At 47.9% G+C, this 20,000-nt stretch overlaps 3 protein-coding genes across 6 annotated transcripts in view; 1 reads left to right on the forward strand and 2 right to left on the reverse strand.

Annotated features, from left to right (window-relative positions):
* Positions 1–864, reverse strand: part of LOC126576643 (uncharacterized) — a 1,651-nt gene extending 787 nt beyond the window's left edge. Inside the window, exons 1-2 of the mRNA XM_050237949.1 lie at positions 722–864; positions 1–646 (exon numbers count right to left, since the gene is read on the reverse strand). The exon at positions 1–646 is cut by the window's left edge and continues 479 nt beyond it. Of these exons, the coding sequence (XP_050093906.1) occupies positions 1–646; positions 722–864 (789 nt within the window). The remainder of the gene's footprint in view (positions 647–721) is intronic.
* A 2,799-nt stretch (positions 865–3,663) lies between these two features.
* LOC126578758 (leucine-rich repeat flightless-interacting protein 2-like) lies at positions 3,664–5,915 on the reverse strand. Its single transcript, XM_050241647.1, has one exon. It carries the CDS (start codon positions 5,773–5,775, stop codon positions 4,516–4,518), a length of 1,260 nt encoding a protein of 419 aa, XP_050097604.1. The 5' UTR covers positions 5,776–5,915; the 3' UTR covers positions 3,664–4,515.
* Positions 5,916–6,451: 536 nt separating this feature from the next.
* The window catches only part of LOC126578750 (prominin-like protein), a 40,891-nt gene continuing 27,342 nt past the window's right edge, over positions 6,452–20,000 (forward strand). For 3 of the 4 annotated variants that reach the window (XM_050241633.1, XM_050241637.1, XM_050241636.1), the window contains exon 1: positions 6,452–7,104. The gene's annotated coding sequence lies outside the window, so the exon portion shown is untranslated. Of the gene's footprint in view, positions 7,105–16,188; positions 16,312–20,000 lie in introns of those variants that run through there. The other variant, XM_050241635.1, reaches the window with a different exon arrangement.

The following is a 20,000-nucleotide window of genomic DNA, read 5'->3' on the forward strand; positions in this document are numbered from 1 at the left end:
CATACTGAACGGATACTGTTGCCGCTGGAGCTCCGGATAGTTCCCAATCGAGTTGTCCACCACTGCTCCTGCCGTCGGATAATCAGATTGTAGAGCGACACCTCCAAACCGTTGACCACCAGCACCACCCAGATACGGAGCGTATTGTGATTGATCCACTACCGAGTTTCCGGGCACATTGTAGACCTTCTGGTTGGCTTGGTACTTGTACTTGTTCTTTTTTCGTTTAATTTTCTGCTGATAACTGGCCGACTGTCCATCAGATATCGATGGTGCCGCTAGAGGTGGAGGTGGCGTGATAACGGCATCTGCATTGCCGGCAAACTGTATCGATGCACCGACCGTGTAGAACTGATCCCGCTCACGATCACGGTTCGAGAATGGTGCAGTATTTGGGGAACTGCCACTGGACACCGGTGCGGATGCACCGAAGAAATTACTACCACTGGCGGAGCTGGAACTTCCCGGATAGTGCGCACTGGCTGCGGGATAACTATCCGCCCCGACGTCCCCGAAACGGACACGCCCGGTACGCTTCACATCCTCGGCCTGGAACTGAATCACGGTACCGGGTCGAGGGCCAACACTTGTTGCCGATGTTGCCGGTTCCCGGAACACGAACTGATCCCTTCCATCGGTCGCATAACTGGTCGTCGTACGTAATAACACGCGTTTGAGTACCACACAAGACACGCAACAAGAAGACGACGATAACACTTACCCCGTATCCTTCCGGTAGTTGATGGCGCCTGCACGATCACCTACAGCGATTACCAGTAGCAGAACTAGTAGACAGTGCGCAGTACTTATCGCACTAATCTCACTAACCCTCTTACGTGCGCGCCCATTTCCGGTAGAAGGCATGCTTACTGCACCGTTCACAAACTGCGACTGCGATCAACGGCGCTGCGGGCCAAACTTACTCGCGGCTGCTGCTGCTGCTGCCGGTTGATCGCGAACGAGCCCTCCCCCTACGATTATCTGGTGATCTGGAAGGGAGTCTGAGTAACCGCGGCCACCGAACAGCCGAAATCGGGTCCCGCAACCGCAGCGCATTTCACTTTTCACATCGGCAGCGCGACATCGTCATCGATGCGGCGGGCGATTGTTTGTTGGAGGGGCGATCGCGTTTTTGGCCGAAGAGCTTTTCAACCATTTGTTGTTTTTTTGTTTTTTTGGTTTCTTGCCTTGGTATCTTATTTTCTACCACCACCCGTCGGAACTAGCGTGCGAAAACGGGTCATGGGGTTTGGTAGGTGGGAATTCCGTGAGTTTTATGCAATAATAGCGCCATAGTCATACGCGCCCATATGGCGCAGCCGGATCACGCTCGCGTAGTAGTAGGCGCCTGGGCAGGCCAGGCCGGGCGGATTACACCTGGCGCACAATGATAAGTAATGGAGATTAACAATGGGCACCACCGCGAGAAGGTGGTGGTAACGAAACGAATCGCTCTCGCGGGACATGTTTGTCCTGCTAAACGCCACCGCGAGTGAGTACAGAGAGCGTACGGAAGTACACGGAAGTGCAGCACATGGTATGCTCGTAGCACACGTGTGGTGTTTAGGCGCGACTCCGGGAAATGTGGCGCTCAATGGAGTGAAAGTGGAAACAATCTGTTCGATGCCGATGTTGGTCGGGCTGATGGTTTATTGCCGCTCGTTCGCGCGGTTCGACGGGGCTCCAGCATCCAGCCGACGGAGTTGGATCATCGATGATTAGGGTTATTGATTGGACCTATGGGGTCCCTGCGTTTCCGGTACTCCGTGGCCGAGAAGGGATGGACGTTTTGTGTTTTTGGTCATAAATCTACCGTGTGCTACCGTGGTAACCTGGCACATGGGGTTTGCTCACTCCGAGCCATTGTCCTGAAGAGTGTCCTCAGGAAAGGAATGCACACTTCCACACTCCACTTTCTCTCCACCCACCATGGGAGCAGGGGGAAAGGGTTTTCCCATGGGGGCGCATAAGTGGTTGGTTGGTTGCGCTTTCGATTTCCATCCAAGTGTGCTTCGCGTTGTCGCATTTCTTTCCTATCGCCGTCACAGCCAATGGCTACTACAATTTTTCCTCACCTTCCCTGACCTGGTGACCCGACCCGAACCCGCCGTGTGTGGTATGAAAATGAATGAAAAGCAGTTCGGGGACCGCGACCGACCAGCGAACCGTAAAGAAGGCAACCCCCGGTCACAGGGGCCTGGTAAACTAGCGTGAGTTGGTGTGTCGCGATGTGTTCAAGATGGTAGCATCTTTACGGAAGGATCTTTCTTTCGATGGCTTTTGATTTTGAAATCGCACCATGCTTCTCCAGCCGGCGTTTCTCGCTTTAAACAGAGAAACTGCGGTGCGCTATGGTTCGTTAAATTGGTAGCATCTTAAGTAGATGCCACCACCACCAACCGGGTTGGATCGGTGTTTTTTTTGGGGGGTACATCTTCAATTCTGCCAACAAGACAATAATGATGTTCCTTTCTGTTTTCCTTTTTGGTGTAGGTGAAATTGAACCACCTGAAATTAAGAGTGAACTTGACCACCATAGCGGGCCCCCTGGGGTGTGCCAGTGTGCCCCATGAACTGAAGTGAAGCGAACCTCGGGTGCCCGTTGGTGTAAAGTGAAAACAATAGTTAATAGATCGTGGACGATTTCAAGGAATATGGAATATCGATGGTTTGGGACAGATCGTTTTTCTTCTGAACTATCACTGTTTAGAGAGCACATATTATGAACATATTTCAGTTGAGATTCTGGGTTAAATTTTCTCTTCACTAATGCGAGATGCTTTAACTGAGGAACCAACAAAGCAAACTCTCTTCATCTCGAGTCGTTTACTGATTCTGAATGACCATTCGACCAGTGTAAAAAGAAGATAAGCTTGGGACAACAGAAGGTAATTTTTGAGATCTTTTTTGACGAATAATTCAACAATATTTTCTTGAACAGGATAATCGCTGATTCCTCTGATATTCTGTTATGTTTTTTATAAATCTTTGTAAAATAGATAACACCGGCATTTTTTTTTAAATTTCGGGTTTCAAAAGTGTTGAGAGCTGTAAATTGTAATGAATGAAAATTGTATTGTTTGAAGTGAAAAAAATTAATAGTTTCGACTATTTTGTTCAAAAAGTGTAAGGTAGTGCGAAACAGTTTAACAACTTTACTTAAAGAGTAAAATAGTAGTAAAAAATCATTCGCAATTTAGAAAACCAGTAGTTCAACCAGTAAATACTAAACTACTAAATAAAAAGTAATAGAAACTATACTAAGTATCTATATTCCAGTTTTTATGTTACGATGCTTTGCATATGATTCTACAATGCTCCGTCCAGAAGGGTTGGGGGATTGTGAGGTTCCTATGCGACGGTAATTTGTCATCCAGGTCCAACTCTAGCTCGAGTCAAGCGATGTTCTGCCGTCATCATAAAATGCTCTCCCGAGATAGGTCCTGCTCATGATGACATCATCATTGATCATGTACGATCATCCGTGTATGATGTCATCCTACACCATGTGTTTACTTGAAGGTATTCTTGGAGTTTTCTTAGTCAGAAGAATGCATGCTTATACATTGCAAATGCCGCGTAAAATAGCTTTTTGGAACGAATCCGCTGGTTGTTCAGTTTTGCATTCCATTTATTTATCATTTGCTACATTTATGATTCCGTTGACCAAAAAAGAGGGCAGGGGTGGGAGGGGGGGGGGGGGAATTGTGGAACAGAAGCTCTTGGAGAAGATTAACGGTGACGTCGGCGACGCCAGCAAAGATTAGCCGGATTAGTTACAAGGAGTATTTATCCCGTTCGTCAAAACGACCGATGATCGCCGCTGTCGTGGTGGAAATTTTTTACATACAAACAACTTAAACAATAGACATGCCTTCTCTATCGGTCGTTAACTCGTTAATTTATCCTTATAAATGCTTCTCTATACAGTGTGGCATTGTTTGTATAAAGTGTCCTTAACAGCTACAAGATACATACAACGCTGCCTGCATTTCGGTCATCGGAAGGCGCTGGCTGGCAGATACTCCGCGGCATGGCATGCTGGCACTTAGCGCATATTATGTACTACTTTGGAAGCAAACGGGAATAGGAATTTGCACGCCCATATCGCTATGGCAACGCATTGCACCGGATTGCTTTGCCTACATTCCTGCCCTGCCCTGCCTACTCCGTGCAGTAGTGGCGAGCATTGCATCTCAGAAAAGGAAGGGAAGGGGGAGGGGGGGGGCGGAGAGGGGGATGGTTCTTTTGATCTGTCTTGTCCATAACTATGCTTGGTGTTACGTTATGATGATGGTCTTTCATTGGATTCGAAGACCTTTGCAAGATCGCACAGTTGCTTAAAGCGTGTGTCGCCATTGGTTCGATGCCGATAACACAACTAGTCTCTATCACGCGCCGAAATAATAATACAAACAAAAATGCTCCTCAGTAATGCTGCTAAAATGGAAAAAAAGGTTAACATAATGCGGCTTAATACTCGTGACCTGGAACCAGCTCGCGCCACCAGCGTCTTCAACAGTCTTCATCGTGCCGCCTGTCGAGCGACTTCAGCAGTGCGTTCTTGGAGGAACGCATTTTTTCCAGTCGTGTCCGAAGATGGTTGTTGGTAGTCTCGAGCTCGTCCGCACGCTCTTCCGCCTCACGCTTTTCCCGCTGCAGCTTGCGACGCTCCAGCTTAAGCTCGTTCTCGGCCCTCTCGGATGCCTCGGCAGTGCTGCGGAAGCGAATCACCAGCGATTCGGCGCGTGCGAGGCTGGCCTGTAGGTTTCCATTCTCCTTCATCGCACTCTGCAGCCGGTTTCGGTACTCGTTGATCTGCTTGTTGGCTTCTCGCAGCGCGTCCTCATTGTAGTCATCGTCCACACCACCCGGTGGCACCGACCGGCGCCCTTTGCTTTTGATTTCCTTCAGCTCCTCCTGTACGGTCTGAAGCTGTGCTTGCAGTTCGGCCTTCTCCTTCGCGAACTGCTGAAGGCGAGTATCCAACGAACCCGTGGCGGATCCTAGTAGGTCAGCGTTCTCGTTGCTAACCAGCGCCCGATGGGCATCCGTGCCGTCCTCATTCTCGATGGTCACTATGATTAGCCCGTGCTTGGCGATCAGCGAATCGCGCTCCTGCAGCTGCCCCTGAACGAGTCGAATCTCCTCGAGCAATTTGTCATTCTCTCGCTTTGTCGCCTCGCGATCCTTGCATTTGTCGCGATATTCGCGCTGCAGTTGCGCCAACTCTTCCTCCACGTCGTTCAGCGAGTCCTTTAGCATCTCAATCTGATAGCTGCAGGCAGTCCGATCGTTATCGAGCTGCGCCAACTCCACCATGTTCGAGCGGAAACAGTCCCGTACCTCCTGCAGATTGTTCGACATGCATTGTAGCAGCTCTTCCTTCGTGGTGGCCGGATTGTTCGAGCTGGCAACGATCTTTGCACTCGACGAGGCCAGATCGGTGACGGCACGCTCGATGCGGGATGCTAGCAGGGCGTTGGAGCAACTGGTGGAGGGCAGGATGACGTTACCACCGGGTTTCCCACCCGGAGCAGGTGCGGCTCCTTCCGTTGTGGCGACCATCTGTTGCAGATCGAACGCACGGTCGGCGTTCACTTCCTGTGCCCGGTGTTTGCGTTCCAGCTCGCGCATCCGGATCTCGCGGGCCTCCGCTCGTGCTTGCCGGATGGCCGCGAGGCGAGCTTCTCCCTCCTTGGCGATTTGATCCAGCGCCTGGTCTTCGGCGTTCACGCGAGAATTACTCCGGCGACGCCCGACGGGAGTGTCCATGATGAAGAAGTGGATTTACAAGGGTGGCACAAGACGGGAAGCTATCTGCACACCAAGCACCAGCACAATTTCCCGTACCGTGGTTTTTTCTCGCTCGAGCGGTACAGGAAAATTAGGAAAATTCGGTCGGCTACTTTGCTGTTTCTGGGCACAATTTTTGTAAACATTCCATTTGACAGCACCCACTGAACACGACGGATCTTGAATTTGTTGATGCAATGTGATCTAATAAAACAAAACACAAAACGGATCGCCTCAGGCGTTAGCTATTACCGTAATTAACTCTGTTATCTGTAAAAATCTTTGAAAATAAGCTGTAATGATTATTATCTACAAATTTACACAATATCTACCTCTCTAAACACAACATCTACATGTTCAAAAAATTGCATAAGTTGCTAAATAACCGATCAAATTTGTCAGAGACGTTTAAAACATCTAGAATAGGAGATGAGATGAAGTGATGCGAGTTTTTACGTAACTAGTACATACCTTCTACCACCTCTCTCTTCCAGAACACAACAAAAATGCTCTGCTAATGTAGAAACTCCCTTACGCTTTACGTGGCCCAGCCTGCAGTGTTCTGGCGAATTTCAGGGTTGTAGTCCAGTTTACACCGGAGCTGGCGCTTCATGTGGCACGGCCCTCATTCTGTTTTCTTCGTCGCTCAGGGCTCGTCGTTCGGTCGGTCGGTCGGTGCGCCAAGATTTCTCGGAACGGCGGCGGTTGAGAAACCTCGGCACGGGAGCGTGAATTGTTGTCGAAGGCGAGTGTGGGTGTATTTTCACAGTTCTGGAAAATGTTGCACCGCTAGTGAAGTGACCGTTAACCGACCGTTCGATCCGCTAAAGCCTCCGCGGGGCTCGGAAGCCCTCATCTCCAGCAGCATCCGTTTGTGTCCCGTGTCGCTTGTGTGTGCATGTGCGTGCGTGCGTGCGTGAGCACGGGGTCAGAATTGTGTGCTAGCGAAGAGGGAGGCGTGTGGGCGGTGGTGGCTGGTGTTTGGAAGGAAAAAAGTTGAATGAAAACTGCACCCTTCTGAGCAAGGATAAGCACTACGGCGGTGGTGTGGTGAAGGAGGTTGCGTGAAGTGCAAGTTTCGGTTGCCATCTTTGCCGAGAGTAGCGAGTTTGCGGCTCCGTTCTTGGGCTTCTTTGTTTTGTGCCGAAGAGGTTTTTTTTTGGTGTGGTGTTGCTGCGAGCGTGCGTTCTCCGTGTGCCGCGAGCAGAGAGAGAGAGAGAACGAGAGCGCGAGGCTGCTGCTGCTGGCGACCCGAGGAAGAAAGTGTACCAACAACGCATCGACGGCGACGACGACGAACGACAGCCGGTAGGTGCCTCTTTGCTATGGTTTTTCCTCTGTTTTTCCTCATTGCGCATACAAACATCAACGCCACCGGGCGAATGTGTTGAAAAAAGGGGTTGCCCTTTTCCCATGCGCAACATACGCCGTATAGCGCCGCAGCATAAGCACAGTGGAATGTTTGGGGAATCAGTTTTCCGTTTCTCACTCGCAGGATGAGAAATTACGATAATAAGTCGTAAATTTTGCATAAATATTTGAAACTGTTGGTGATAGTTTTCGAGCAACATCCCGCACCGCGCCAGCACTCTTTGATCTAAACGTTTTTTTTTCAGTTCACATCAAAGACCATGAATGGGGCAGATACCGCACCCACACGGTGATCATTAATTAAACATAATGGAGCATAAATTGTCGATCAAATGCTCCCCAATGCCCAGCCATCTCCGATACACTCGAAATGAACGATGAAGCAAACAATTCCCAGCGCTTGGTTGCTGTGTTGGCCTGAATTCTGTCGCCGTCCACTGGGCACCTTTTATTTTTTTTGTTGTTGCCCAATGAAAGAAGTAGGCCCCGCTAGATTGGGTTTTACAACAATCCAAGGCCACCTGAGCAAGCACCGCAGGACGGAGATGACGTTTCAAGAATGGTTTTCAAGCGACCATGAACCAACCAGTGGATGGCGCTGACCGGTAGCGGCCGAGTTTGTTGAATCATCAAATTCACTTCCACGATCACCCCGAGGCAGTCGTCACTCGTTGCCTCCCTCCCGTGGTAATTGGTTTCAAATTTATTGGATCTTCGCGGGCTCCAGTTCAATAAACCCCCCCAGCCTTCTATGTGCCGGCCCGTCCAATCCACGCTATCATCTAGGAAGCGTGCAAAGACCTTCATTCTTGTCCGGTCCGAGGGGGGGTTGAGGTACGTTTTAATAAGAAGATGGCCGCAGCACCTGCCTGCCCTGGCTCACCTTTACGGCGGAAGCGTTGTAATTCGATTTTACGGCCCTTACATTATACCGAAAATTTGTTGTTCTGCTTCCGAACATATTGTTCCCTTCTCTGCAGACACCACCGAAGGCGTTTTCCAAATCTGCGTTGTGGTGCGGCACCAGCAGCACCAGCAGCACCAGAAAGGATTATTATCATTGCGTGCGTGCTGGCGGTGCTGGCCAAGGTCGTCTCATGCGAAAAGATTGCGCATCGGCGCGTCAGTCAACCGTTTTTGCTTGGGATCCGTTGGGCAGCGAGAGAGAGAGAGATACATCGTCAAAACGTGCGACTGTTTACTGGAAAACTGGCGTGGACGCTTCCAAAGTTGGTGTTTCCAAAAAGTTTCCACACTTGTCACGTTTTCCGGGGGTCCACCGGGGAGCGCGCTATACATTATGATAACTTTCCACCTTCCTTTCAAGCATAAAATGTCATTAATGGAGGGCTCGCACAGAAGTAGGGCAAGTAGAGTGTGGTTCCCACGTAGCAACCTCCCCTGGCTGGCGCCTGCTTCCTATGTTGCTGCCCTCTCTTGAGGACAGAACCGGACCGGATTGGGATTAGATTGCTGCAATAACGCGCGGTGACAACGGACACGGGAGGGCCCTCTGTTGTGGTTTTGCTGCATCTTCTCTCTTTCGCTTGGCTGGCGAGCGTGCGAAATAATGCAGCACCAGCAGCAGCAGCAGCAGCAGCAGCATCATAATGTGATGTAAATGTGTCATTGTTTCAGGCACCGCCAACCGTGGTGGTCCTCTGTGCACCGAAAAAAGCAGCAGCACAGCGCCGATTCATTTGCGTACACCGGGAGAGCCCCAGAGTGCAGACAACAAAGGGAAATTGGAGCATGGCTTCTTATGCTCTGCGCTGGTCGGTCCGCGTGCACTGCTGCCAAGGACACGACGCTGAGCGCTTCAAGGACGTCCCGAGGAGGCTGCGGATGTGTTGGTTGCGTGGGGATTACTTTCGAAAAGCCGGCGTTCAATCGAAGCAAACATCTCTTTAACCGTGGGTTGTGGGTTTGTAATTTCGCGTTCGCGTGGTATCCGTGGTCGCTTTTTTTTTGTTGTTATGTTTCTAATGCCACCTCGCACACGCTGGAGCGGAATCGAGCGAGCGAGCGAGGTGAATCTATCGACGTGCGCGCGGTGCTGGCGAAGGTTTTTCCAGATTTATCTCGTGGCGAGGTAATGTTGGCACGTGCCTGCTTGTGTTGAGAAGCTGACTACAATGTGTCGGCACTGGTTGGCTTTATCTAGCCGGAGGAGAATAGATAAAGGTTGCAGTTAGCCTCTGTTACTGACCGGAAAAGCGAGCTCGTGGTCACCAGCCAACCGTAACCGGCGTCGAGACGATGGTCGTTGATGGTCGTTGAATCGCGCGGTGTGCATTGTTCGGTTCGGAGCCCATGAGCTGATTTAGAACTTTTCCATGGCCTCCCCGTTTGGGATTTTCCATTTCCCGGTGCGCCGTTCTGTGCGGTACAGGGAGCAGCAGTTTTTCGTTTGTTATTTCGTTCGCTTTCCGGTGTCACCGCTGCGTAACGTTTCCGTGTTTTATCGCACGTGCTACCCGTCCCCCGGGGGGAGGCCTCCACTCCTCCTGCTCCCCCCCTCCCCCACCTGGCGATCGTTATTGTGTGTTATTTACACTCGAGCCAAACACTCGTCGTCGGCTAGAGCGTGGCGCAGGGAAAAGGTAAATAACGTGTGACACAAACGGTTTTCTTGTTCATCACCATCGCGCATCCGGTTTTTCTGTTGTGGTGTTCGTCCCGCTCGTGTTTTGTGTTTTAGCGTAAAAATTACCTTCAAATCGTGCGTTCTAATGCTTCCACCACCCACTCGGGCCGTCACTGATCTTGTTTACTGGAAATATTTGCCGTGGAATGCTTGTGGTGGCTTTTTTTTTTGAGTGTATATTTTATGTTTTGTCGCTTCCAGCACACCCACTCCACTAAAGGGGTTGTGTGGGGTGAGTGGAGCAAGGTGTGCGCGCGCGCGTACACGCCACTGAATGGTTTTTTGGTAAACATTGTGGCACGCGTCGACGCGCGATGCTGCGCTCTTTTTCTCTCTGTCGTGTATTTATCTCGGACTGTATACAACTTTCCATGGTTTTTTGGATGCTTCGGTTGAACCGGTAAAGAGTAGTAACCCTCTTTAAGTAAGCACGAGAGCAGAGTAACCATGCTGGAGTTTCGTCACCAAGTCGATAGACCGCGGCAACATCGGACGGGGACGGGGTTTTTCGGAGAGATAGTCGTAGCAACCGTTGTTCCTTGATCAGTTGTTTTTACGTTTAGTTAGAAAAAAGTATAGTTTAGGAAATGGAGTTCAAGAAGTTTTTTTTTGCTGAATCAACGTACTTTGATTTCTTCACAATCCATAATGAACCTAATTTATACCCAAAAAAAAACTTGTCAAAAACGGTATTTTCAGATGTGTTTTAAGTGTTATCGTAACACTCTATGGTTCGATAAATGAATATTTAAAATTGTGTTTATATTTCGTCTAGTATATTTTTCACAAATCGGTAGCTTTTGAATGCTAGAAAAACATGTCCTGGTGCTGGAAGTTTGCTCCTCATTCACTCGTCCATTTTACGGACTGCATTTCAGGCAAAATGGTACCAACAAATTAACCGAACTGACGTGTATGGAGTGTAAGAATATTCCCCATACCCGCTAACGAGTCCCCATTGAGTCCAATAAAATGAAAAGTTTAGTGCGAATTACACACAACACAGGGGTGACATCATTGGTGCTTTTTCCTCTCGAAATGAGGAAGAAGCTACCGTTGTTGTTGCGGTGAATGGCAAAGAGCGTCTAACCGTGACATACTGGACGATGTTTTCGTTTCCATAAATTAATCAGTTAATCATCGACGCCTTTTTTGGTTCTCACAAAACGTTCTACATTGGTATGTGGCGTTCTAAATTATCTTTTTTGTTTTGCAAATTTAAATTAAACTGATCATTTATTTCCTTGTTCGAAGCATGTTTATTCACTAGTTCAGCACTTTTGATGATTGGTGTATGGATATCATTAATTTTGAACCCATAATTTACTATTCTGACACTTTTTTTCCATTTCTTAGTGTTTTTGAAAGTTCTTCCTATATCTAAGGTTACAATCTAATATTGCAACAACTCAGGAAAAATAGAGCATAGAAACTACCTCCTAATTCTCAGTTCTTACAACTGGAAACAATCAACCACATTCTCTCGACACCAAGATGATCGTTTTCCCATCCGTCATGACCCGATTTCCGATTCAAAGGAACATCATACTTAGGTAGAAAGTGTCAAATTGTGTGGCAAACAGTCTAGAGATAATGACAAAAAGTGGTTTTACGGTGCAATAGTTTCCCCCTTGATTGGTTTCAGCGTCTGAAGGAGGCAGCCGCTCGCATTGAATGCACTTCGAACAAACAAGCAGAACAAGCGATTACCTTTGAGCAGATGGCTGGCTGTCGACACCCCCTCTCCCTCCACAAAATGTTCGGGCGTTTAGTGCGCCCGTAAAGTAGGCCAACCATCAATTAGTGGCCATTAACATTAAAACAAACCTATGGTTTTTTTTTTTCTGTAGCGTGGCTACTGCGTTTTCGTGGTTCGCTGCTCTTGGAGGGCATCATTCGGGGTCGGCTCTTATGCAGGCTATTCTTTCCCAAAATCATCATGTGCTTAGCAAGTCGGCTGCGGCAGTAAACAAGGTGCCTGATGCGTGGTGGTGACGGTCAGCGAAGAGTTTATTTTTTTTTTAGCAAAGCTCTTGACCATGGCATTGCCGGTGGGGCGGTGGGAGATAGAGCGTGCACCGAACTGGTAATCCCGTGATCCACGCACCACGCGCAACGCATTGGACTCCTTATGTATTGGTTCTTCTTATCATTAAATCCCGCTACTCAAGAATTTTGCCTCTCCACCACCAGTAGCAGCTTTCAGAGGTGTTAAGGGCAAGTGTTCGCTGCTGCTCCATCATCGGCTTCGAAAGGCCACTGCGTGGTAGGGTATCTGTAGTTGGTTGGTGCTCTTTTTGCTTAGCAGAGGCCCCACAAGATGGCAACCAAGATGGCAACCCAAGATGGGCAACTTGTTCTCACTCACTCACTCACTCACTCTTGACACTAATCGCGCTCGTCGCCCGTTTTCTCCACCAGACTTGAGGCTCAGGCTTGCAGCAGGCTTGGATTCTTCTAGCCACCACCTCACTGCCATTTGACACTGGAAGTGGGTCAGGGAGGGCCGTTTTTTTTTCGTTTATATTTTTCCTGTCAGAGTGTGAGCCTCGTGGACACCCCCTTCACAAAGGCAAAGCTCTGCTGAGAGAAGTATCTGCCACAGACACACTCCTCGTCCAGTTAGACACCACTCCACAGGCAAAGATGCTGCCGAGTGGTGCGTCTTGAGCACGAAGCGATTAAAAAGCGATGGCGATGTCTGAAGATGGTTTGTGATCTGAAGAAAGTCCGTTTGCCAATTGGCCAATTCACGTTCCGCGAAGAGCATCCTGAGCATGTTACTGCTTACAACAACAGCAAAAAGCCACACAGTTTCGATGGACTCTGGAGCGCGGCAGAGGTTGCTGTGGGATGTGATGTGTCAGAGAGTGTCGGGGGAGAGTGCCATTGAACCCGTGCCCGATGTTTCGCGACGGTGACGGTGTCGCTGCCATTCTCTTCATTACGCTTTCCAGCCACGTGTGTCGCGGTGCGATTGTGAAGGCATGTGTCATGTCTGTCTGCTGCTGGTGATGGCCAGGGAATGAACCCCGATGTTCTGCTCTCCTAGCAGCGAGCAACCAACTCCTTCTTCGACTTCGAAAAGGGCTAATGATGATTAACGTAACTGTGTTTCGTTCTTTCACTCGAGAAGCAGGCCTAGAGGTGGTGTATCTTGGCGACGACGGTGACGACGAATGCTCTCCCACCAAGCAGGCAGACGGCGCAGGCAGCATCATGCATGCGAAGACGTGTCATGGAAAACCGGGAAAGAATCGTCGCGCCGCGGGGGTCCCGTTTTCAACATCTCAGCTGCGTCTCTCTGCTCATCCACCTTCACGCATGCATATTCTATCCGAGTGTTGGTGCGTGTCCCGGGTTGTGTTGTGATGATCGTGGCCATTCTGTGATCTCTCTCCCTCGTCGGTCAATCATGGCCGCCACTGCACGCTTGGACTTGTTTTTATCTCGTTCTTCTTGTGCTACGCCTCAACATGCTGCTGCCGATGGTGCTACTCGGTGCTGTCCCCTATGCTCTTATCTTTCTTTTATGGCGCTTCATATGCCACCACCACCACTGCACCCTTTCGCATTTTTCGTGACACAGTTTTTCGTTCTTTTATCAGCATCGGAGCAGCAGCAGCAGCAGCAGCAGCATAATGTTGTTTACCTGTCTGTTTTGCTCCGGTTCTTTTTGTGGCCTGGCCGGTTGCCGGTTTCCCGAAAGTGTTTGCGGAAGAGGTGGAGGAATATATCGCGTGCTGCAAGCAATTGGCATGTTGTTGCAGCTCGCGAAACGCGAATGTGGCATGAATGCATTCTCGGTCAAATGCCTGTCACCTGTGCTACTAAGGGAGGTTGCCCAGCACGGGCAGCAGTGTGTTGTGGATGTGAGTGTTTTTGGTTTATGTATCTAATCTTTTTTCTATCCGGCCCGCACCCCCGAACAGAAACAGAAGCCCCATTACGTCCGTCCATTCGTCAACTAACGGAGGGGTTGTGAACATGGACTTTGGTTTCAGAGCTCGTTGTTTAGTTACTGCTGTTGGTGCTGCTGCTGCTGCAAGTGCACAGACAGACATGTAGGATCGAAAAAGCGATGGGTTAAGTAGGGCAGACGCCAATTCAAATGGCCTTACGGAAGGGGGGAGGGAGCGCTGGTGATGATGGTGATTGCTACCGGTCATTTACCTGTTATAGGACTTCGTGCTTCGTTCCTGTACGTCACAGGTTTGGGGTGAAATAGTTCATTTGTATGTTCTTTTGGTATTCACGTCTGGTTCTTTTGTTTTAAGGGGGAATTGAGGTATTAAAAACATAAATGTGCTTTTGAATGCGATGCAATTTATGGGATTCTTGTTGAATTACTTAAAAGGGTAGAGTGAGAGATAGTTTAGATCACTTCTCTTTAGTTAGTAATTGTATCAATCAATTATTAATCGGTTGAAATATTAATATCTTTTACACCTACGTAATAGAACATTATCAATAGCCAATTTTCACAAGTTACTTAATATTTGTTTCTAAACATAAATAACAGTTCAATAAAGAAACAATAGACGCAGAACAGTGATAGATTACCGTGGCATCACATGGTGCTTGTGTTCTAAAATTCAAGCTGCTTTCTATGCTGAGTTTCTATGCTGATATATTCGGCATTTCATGTCATTTTCATTGTTGTCAGTATCGTTTTTTTACCCCTAAAAACACATACTGTTTAGTAGGTGTTGCTGTCAAATTAGTTCCTTAGAAGATACTGGTCAGAAGATAGAAAAAAAATGATATTTTAGAAATGATGTCGTTGCCCAGCGTTGTTTCAAAATTCATTAAAATGCACCTGCTCTTGGAGATTTCATTTATTATCAGAAAAGGACTTCTGCAGCTCATCAAATGCTACAAAGCAAATAATAAATGCCGTCTTCCTAACAATTATATTATGTTAAAAATATTGTGTGTTGTAAAATGTTTAAATGTTTTTATGTCGTGTTTCATGTTTATTCGTTATTGCGGATGAATTTTCAATATGAAAAGTGTCAGCGAATATATGGCAACTTGCTGCAATTAAGTTTTTTATACTTTGGTCATTGATTCTAAAGCATAAACATGAGATCATCAGCCATCTTCTAAAATATTGTATTTAAAACATCGTCTGTTTGTTAGATTTATGGATTTCTTTCCATTTATATTTACATCGTACTGCTCAAAGCGCGAATCTTCGCCCAAACACTACCCTTTAACGAACCCCAGTCGCTGCACGGAGATGTACATTAATCTCCTAACACAAAAGGGCGCACAAGAGACATTCCACGGCCCCGCGACGAGGTTTTATACATTTGCAACTGACGAGCGCGACTGTTTACAGTACACAGCATAGAGACAGATCGGACTCGGGGAATGCCGGGAGATTCTCAATTGCAACCACCAACACCATCAACCCCCTTGGGGGTGCATGGAGTGGTATTAATATGTTGAGCTCAATGCAATGACTAACGGTGCCGTAGCATCAGCTGCAATTCGACTCGTTCGGTCTAACAAAAGAGCTTGCATCCAGAGTGGGGGGAAAGAAGTAGAAAGCGGTGATGGACCTGACCCAGCGAGGGGTCGTCGTGGTAATGTTGTAAAAGGCTGAGGATTTATACTGCCAACGGAGGTTTTGCGAGAAGAATATACTGGTACTGGTACCAGCATATGAATGCCGGCCTGTGCATGTTTGGAGTTCATCTATTCTAGTGGCTGTTGGTGTGTACAATGAGGTTTCCAACTCCGGTGGAAGACTACTCTTCACAGTACACACAGTATCATCATTACTGGATACTTGTTGTTGGTCTACAATGTTGCCACTATGCTGTGCTATGGAGATAAAATGTAGTGAAGTGGCCTAAAGCTGAATGATTCCAGCACTCGAAAAGAGCTCACTTTGGTAAATAAATTGTTTGAACAAAGAACAGGCAAAAATGCACGCGTTTTCCTTTTTAAAATTCTACGCAATATTGTTCATAAATTACAAGAATCCGTTCTATTTGGTAACAGATCGCAAACCTCTACGCTTGGTGACGATATTGTGATAAAATCAAAATCAATTGCTACAGTAACAGTCGGTGATAAAAAAGAAACAAAAAACAAAACCCCGAAAAACACATGTCGTACACAGGTGTCGCACAGATTCACGAACAAGACGTTGCGAAATCTTCATGCGGAACAGCATGTGTTTTCCGTTATCACCGATAACAACAAACAGATTGCCGTAGCACCACGCGAGTAACAAATCGACAGAGAATACTTATTCATCTTTCAAAGAAGTCCTTCATTCCACGAGAACTGCATTTTTTATCAGGGAGTCTGCTCTGGATTTCACAGGATCTGAAGCTTCTTGGGAGCATCCAAAACAGGAAGGGAGTCAAAATCAATCGCAAATGGCGCCATCGGTTTGTTGTTTGTCTCGAGTACACACTCTGGCAGGCCTGGCTGGCAGCACATATCGGGATCAACTGTTCTAACCTTCTTCGATCGAATTGGTGAGTAGCCAAGACGGTGGCCGCAATATAGTAGTAACACACTGCAGCTGGCCTATCAATTGCTGGCCACAATCGGCTGCACTACGCGCTTTGCTGCGTATTGCTGTTCGCCGCAGCAGCGCTGGAGGTTGTGCTCTGCGCTTTGAAGGTCCCCGGACCTACAGACCCGTCGCTCATAATGTCGAGACATTGAGCCAACTCGAAGCCGAAGTTTGAACTCATAAACTATGCGGCTATGATGGTCGTTCAGCAGCAGCAGCAGCAGCTGGCCAAATAAGTTTTGTTCACTGTTCGCTTGTTCTTAACACAAGCCCCGGGGGTGGGGGATTATACTCCACCCCGAGTCAGGTTTACTACTTCAGTGGCAGCGACGTGACTGGAGGGAAGAGCTTCCAATTGATACAGTCAACCCCTGGAGAATATGGAGCCCGCCAGTCCATGCCCTGTTGGAGGTGTGGTTGTGTGTTTTTTAATTAAATTCTCTGCGCTCGGCGTCTGCTCCGCGGGAGAGACAGAGAGAGAGAGAGAGAGAGAGAGAGAGACAAGGGCGCGCGCACAAGGTGCCGTAACTGGTTTCTTCCACGATCACTGACCGTGAGATTTACGACGAAATAAGAAAAGCGAGACGATAAAACAAGATTCTTGTTGCAGGCTAGGCTGCGTGGAAGGTTTGACGGTAGTTTGGTTTGGAAGTGGCCATTCTATAGACTCTAACTGCAGCTGTAGAAGCTTTGCGTAACCCTGCGGTCAGATTATAAGAATCCTGCGCAGAAAATGTTTCGGAGACCTCATTTTTTTTTCTAGCGATTGAGCTGTCACATTTGCTAGCGGTTCTTCAATCGGTTTCAATCCAGTATGATCAAAAATCGGTTTCTAGGGGTAGATTTTTATAATTTGGTCGGTAGAAAATAGAAATGGCCACCAGATTATAACCAGATTGTTCGATTCTTCTTATTATCGTCTACACTATAAGAATCAAGGCCTAGAACAATAGGCCAGTTTGACAGAACCGGTCTGAAACCGATTGGAACCGCTAGAAAAAAGCCGCTAGACAGCTCAATTGTTAGACAATTTTCTAGAATTACATACATTTTTCCCTAGATTCTTATAGTGTGGACGCAAGGTTATAGAGAGAACGCTACAAAATAAAAATTACCGTCAGATTCCAAGATTTAATTGTTGTTGTCTGGAGAAGGGATAAGTAGAATAAATTTAAAGAATAAACCTCTGCTTCTGCTGTCCATTTAAATCTGTGGAAGCTGGAGCAGTAGCAAACGCATAGAAGTGATTGTGTTTTTAACATCGATCGGCACAGAACTCCTGCAATCACACCTTCTTCCTCTCGCACTCAATACTCCGACTCCCATGCCATTCACCTTCGCACAGCGGCTAATTGGTCGGCAACAACTCGCTCCCTCGCTCGCTCTATTATGCAAATCTCGTGCTGCATATGCTTTTCCGTTGATTATACAGTCCCGGCTGTTTTTTGAGACCAACAACAACATCTCTTTTGCCGGTTGAAAAACTTTGCTGCTGCTGCTCGCTGGATCATGAGAAATCATGAATGAATCGTCGAGTGCGCCTAGTATTCCCACCGTGGCCATTTGGTGTCGAAAGTGCAAGTGTGTGTCGCTATGAAAACTCCTTCATCTACGTCAAACACTGGGCATTTAGGTATTAATTAAGAATTCAGCTCGTTTCCGGTTGCTCCGAAGGCGCGGGAGGGCGTAGCTCTTGCGCTGGTGGCGTGCGCTGCTAGGTCTTTAGCTCTTCGCTCAAAGTTGTGATCAACGCTCAACGCTCGATAAAGGCGTGTGTTGTCGGGGTTGGTAGATGGATGAAGGCTGAAATGAAATCATTAGCAACTCCCACAGCGCGCACCGTTGCGCCACAGAGTCTCTGGGGGGGGGGGGGGGGGGGGGGGGGGGGGGGTTTGTGGGTGCGAGATGCGAGAAAACGCACCAGCCAGCTAGCTAGCTAGCCAGCCAGCCAGTCAACCGGTCAATGCCATGTGGTGATCGTCATGCGAAATGCATCTCCGGATATGCGGGATTGACGAAGTGGAAGGAAGGAGATGAAGTAACACAGATATGATCTACGGTAGCGCAAATTACTCTTACGGCTGATCGTAATTTTCGGACCTCGCCGACTGGGTGTAGCAATTGAAGGCAAAGCCTCAATTAACCATCACGGAAAGGAAGCATAAGCAAATTCGGAGATAATAGATAAATGCATACCCCCGGGAGGCAGCAGCCACTTCTCCGTGCGGCGTGGATCTCGATGGATCGATGGCCAACAAAAGAGGGGAAGAGAAGCGCGCTGGCGGTGAAGGCTACTGATGTAACGCACACGAAATTGGAGGAAAGAGGAATTGAATGTTTAACCAAGTGGTCGAGTCTCAATTAGAGAGGAAGCTGGACATTTGAATCTTCTTGAAACACTAAACAGCTCGACCTCAATAAACAACCGTACAAGTTGTGCAATGTTCTTGGTCGGCAGTTGCAGAAGTAAAAGAGGACAAGTTTTCCTTTCTTGTGCTGCCTGTGTGGAAGAGTCACGTTGCAGCTGTGGCTAGTGCATCCTTCTGTCATAGCCAGATCGGACCAAGTGTCCGTCATTCAATTCCTTCAATTGCTTTCCACCATAATCGAACGCGTCTCAAAAATCGTAGCGTGTTCGCTCGCGGTGTCGGTTTTGACCTTCTTTCTTGTGGCTGAGCATTATGATGAGCTGGCATTGGAAGGAAATGAAACAAAAAATCGAATTGCTGCCGTGTACTGCTGCTCCTCTTGTCCAATCTGTCGACGGCACGTTCCGTTTCATTACTAGAGCTGCCGCACTCGTCAACACTTTCAGCGAAAAATTGAAAGTACCTTGGAGTAGCCCGGTATCTGCTGAGGGAGCGAGAGGCATCTTAACGGTTCGGTATCGGGCATTGAAAAGTGCGAGCAGCAGCTCATTAGGGACAGGCACATACTTGAAGCATGTTTCGGTTCAAGTGCCCGTCTTAAGAGATGAGCGCAGCAAAGCAACGTCCAACATAATTTCAGATACTGTAAGCTCTCCGCTTCATTCCGCTACACCTCCCCATTTGATCACGTCAAATTTGATCATACTTTCGTAGAGATTTTGACACATTTTTTGGGTGATGAAATGAGACGTTAGTTTCATGGACGCGGCTTGTTCCTTCAGTTCCCCTGGAAGCGCACTCTGTATGGCGTTGAATTTGCCCATACCTGGCCATGATGTTGCCCCAGCACTCCTGTTGTAAATGCCACAGCAAAAGGTCGAATGTCAGCTTTGCATAAATTCATTTCCGAACCATTTTCGGGTCTGGAAAGATGAATTAGAACCCTCTAAATAAGAAAAGAAGAACCGCTTTCGGCGGTGCGTTTGTTTTCTTTAGCTAATTGACCAATAAGTAATACCGATACCTTTCCTTCGACTGGAAATTCCCTCCATGGCCCGTGACCAGTTCTGCCAGTGGTGCTAATGGCTCTAGCGCTGGTGCCGCACCACCGGGTACAATGATCCTTCCACCGTTCTAATGGTTGCGACAGGAAGTGTTGTTGTACCTTTTTATACTGCGGCAGGCAGGGTCTGTGTGCCAACGTTCAACATAATTTGTAATGATCCTTGGCCGTACACCATTCGGTTATTTTGGTTTAAGCTCTTTTTCGTTCTCATCA

This window comes from Anopheles aquasalis, chromosome 3, assembly GCF_943734665.1.
Source record: "Anopheles aquasalis chromosome 3, idAnoAquaMG_Q_19, whole genome shotgun sequence".
Lineage (NCBI taxonomy): Eukaryota > Metazoa > Arthropoda > Insecta > Diptera > Culicidae > Anopheles > Anopheles aquasalis.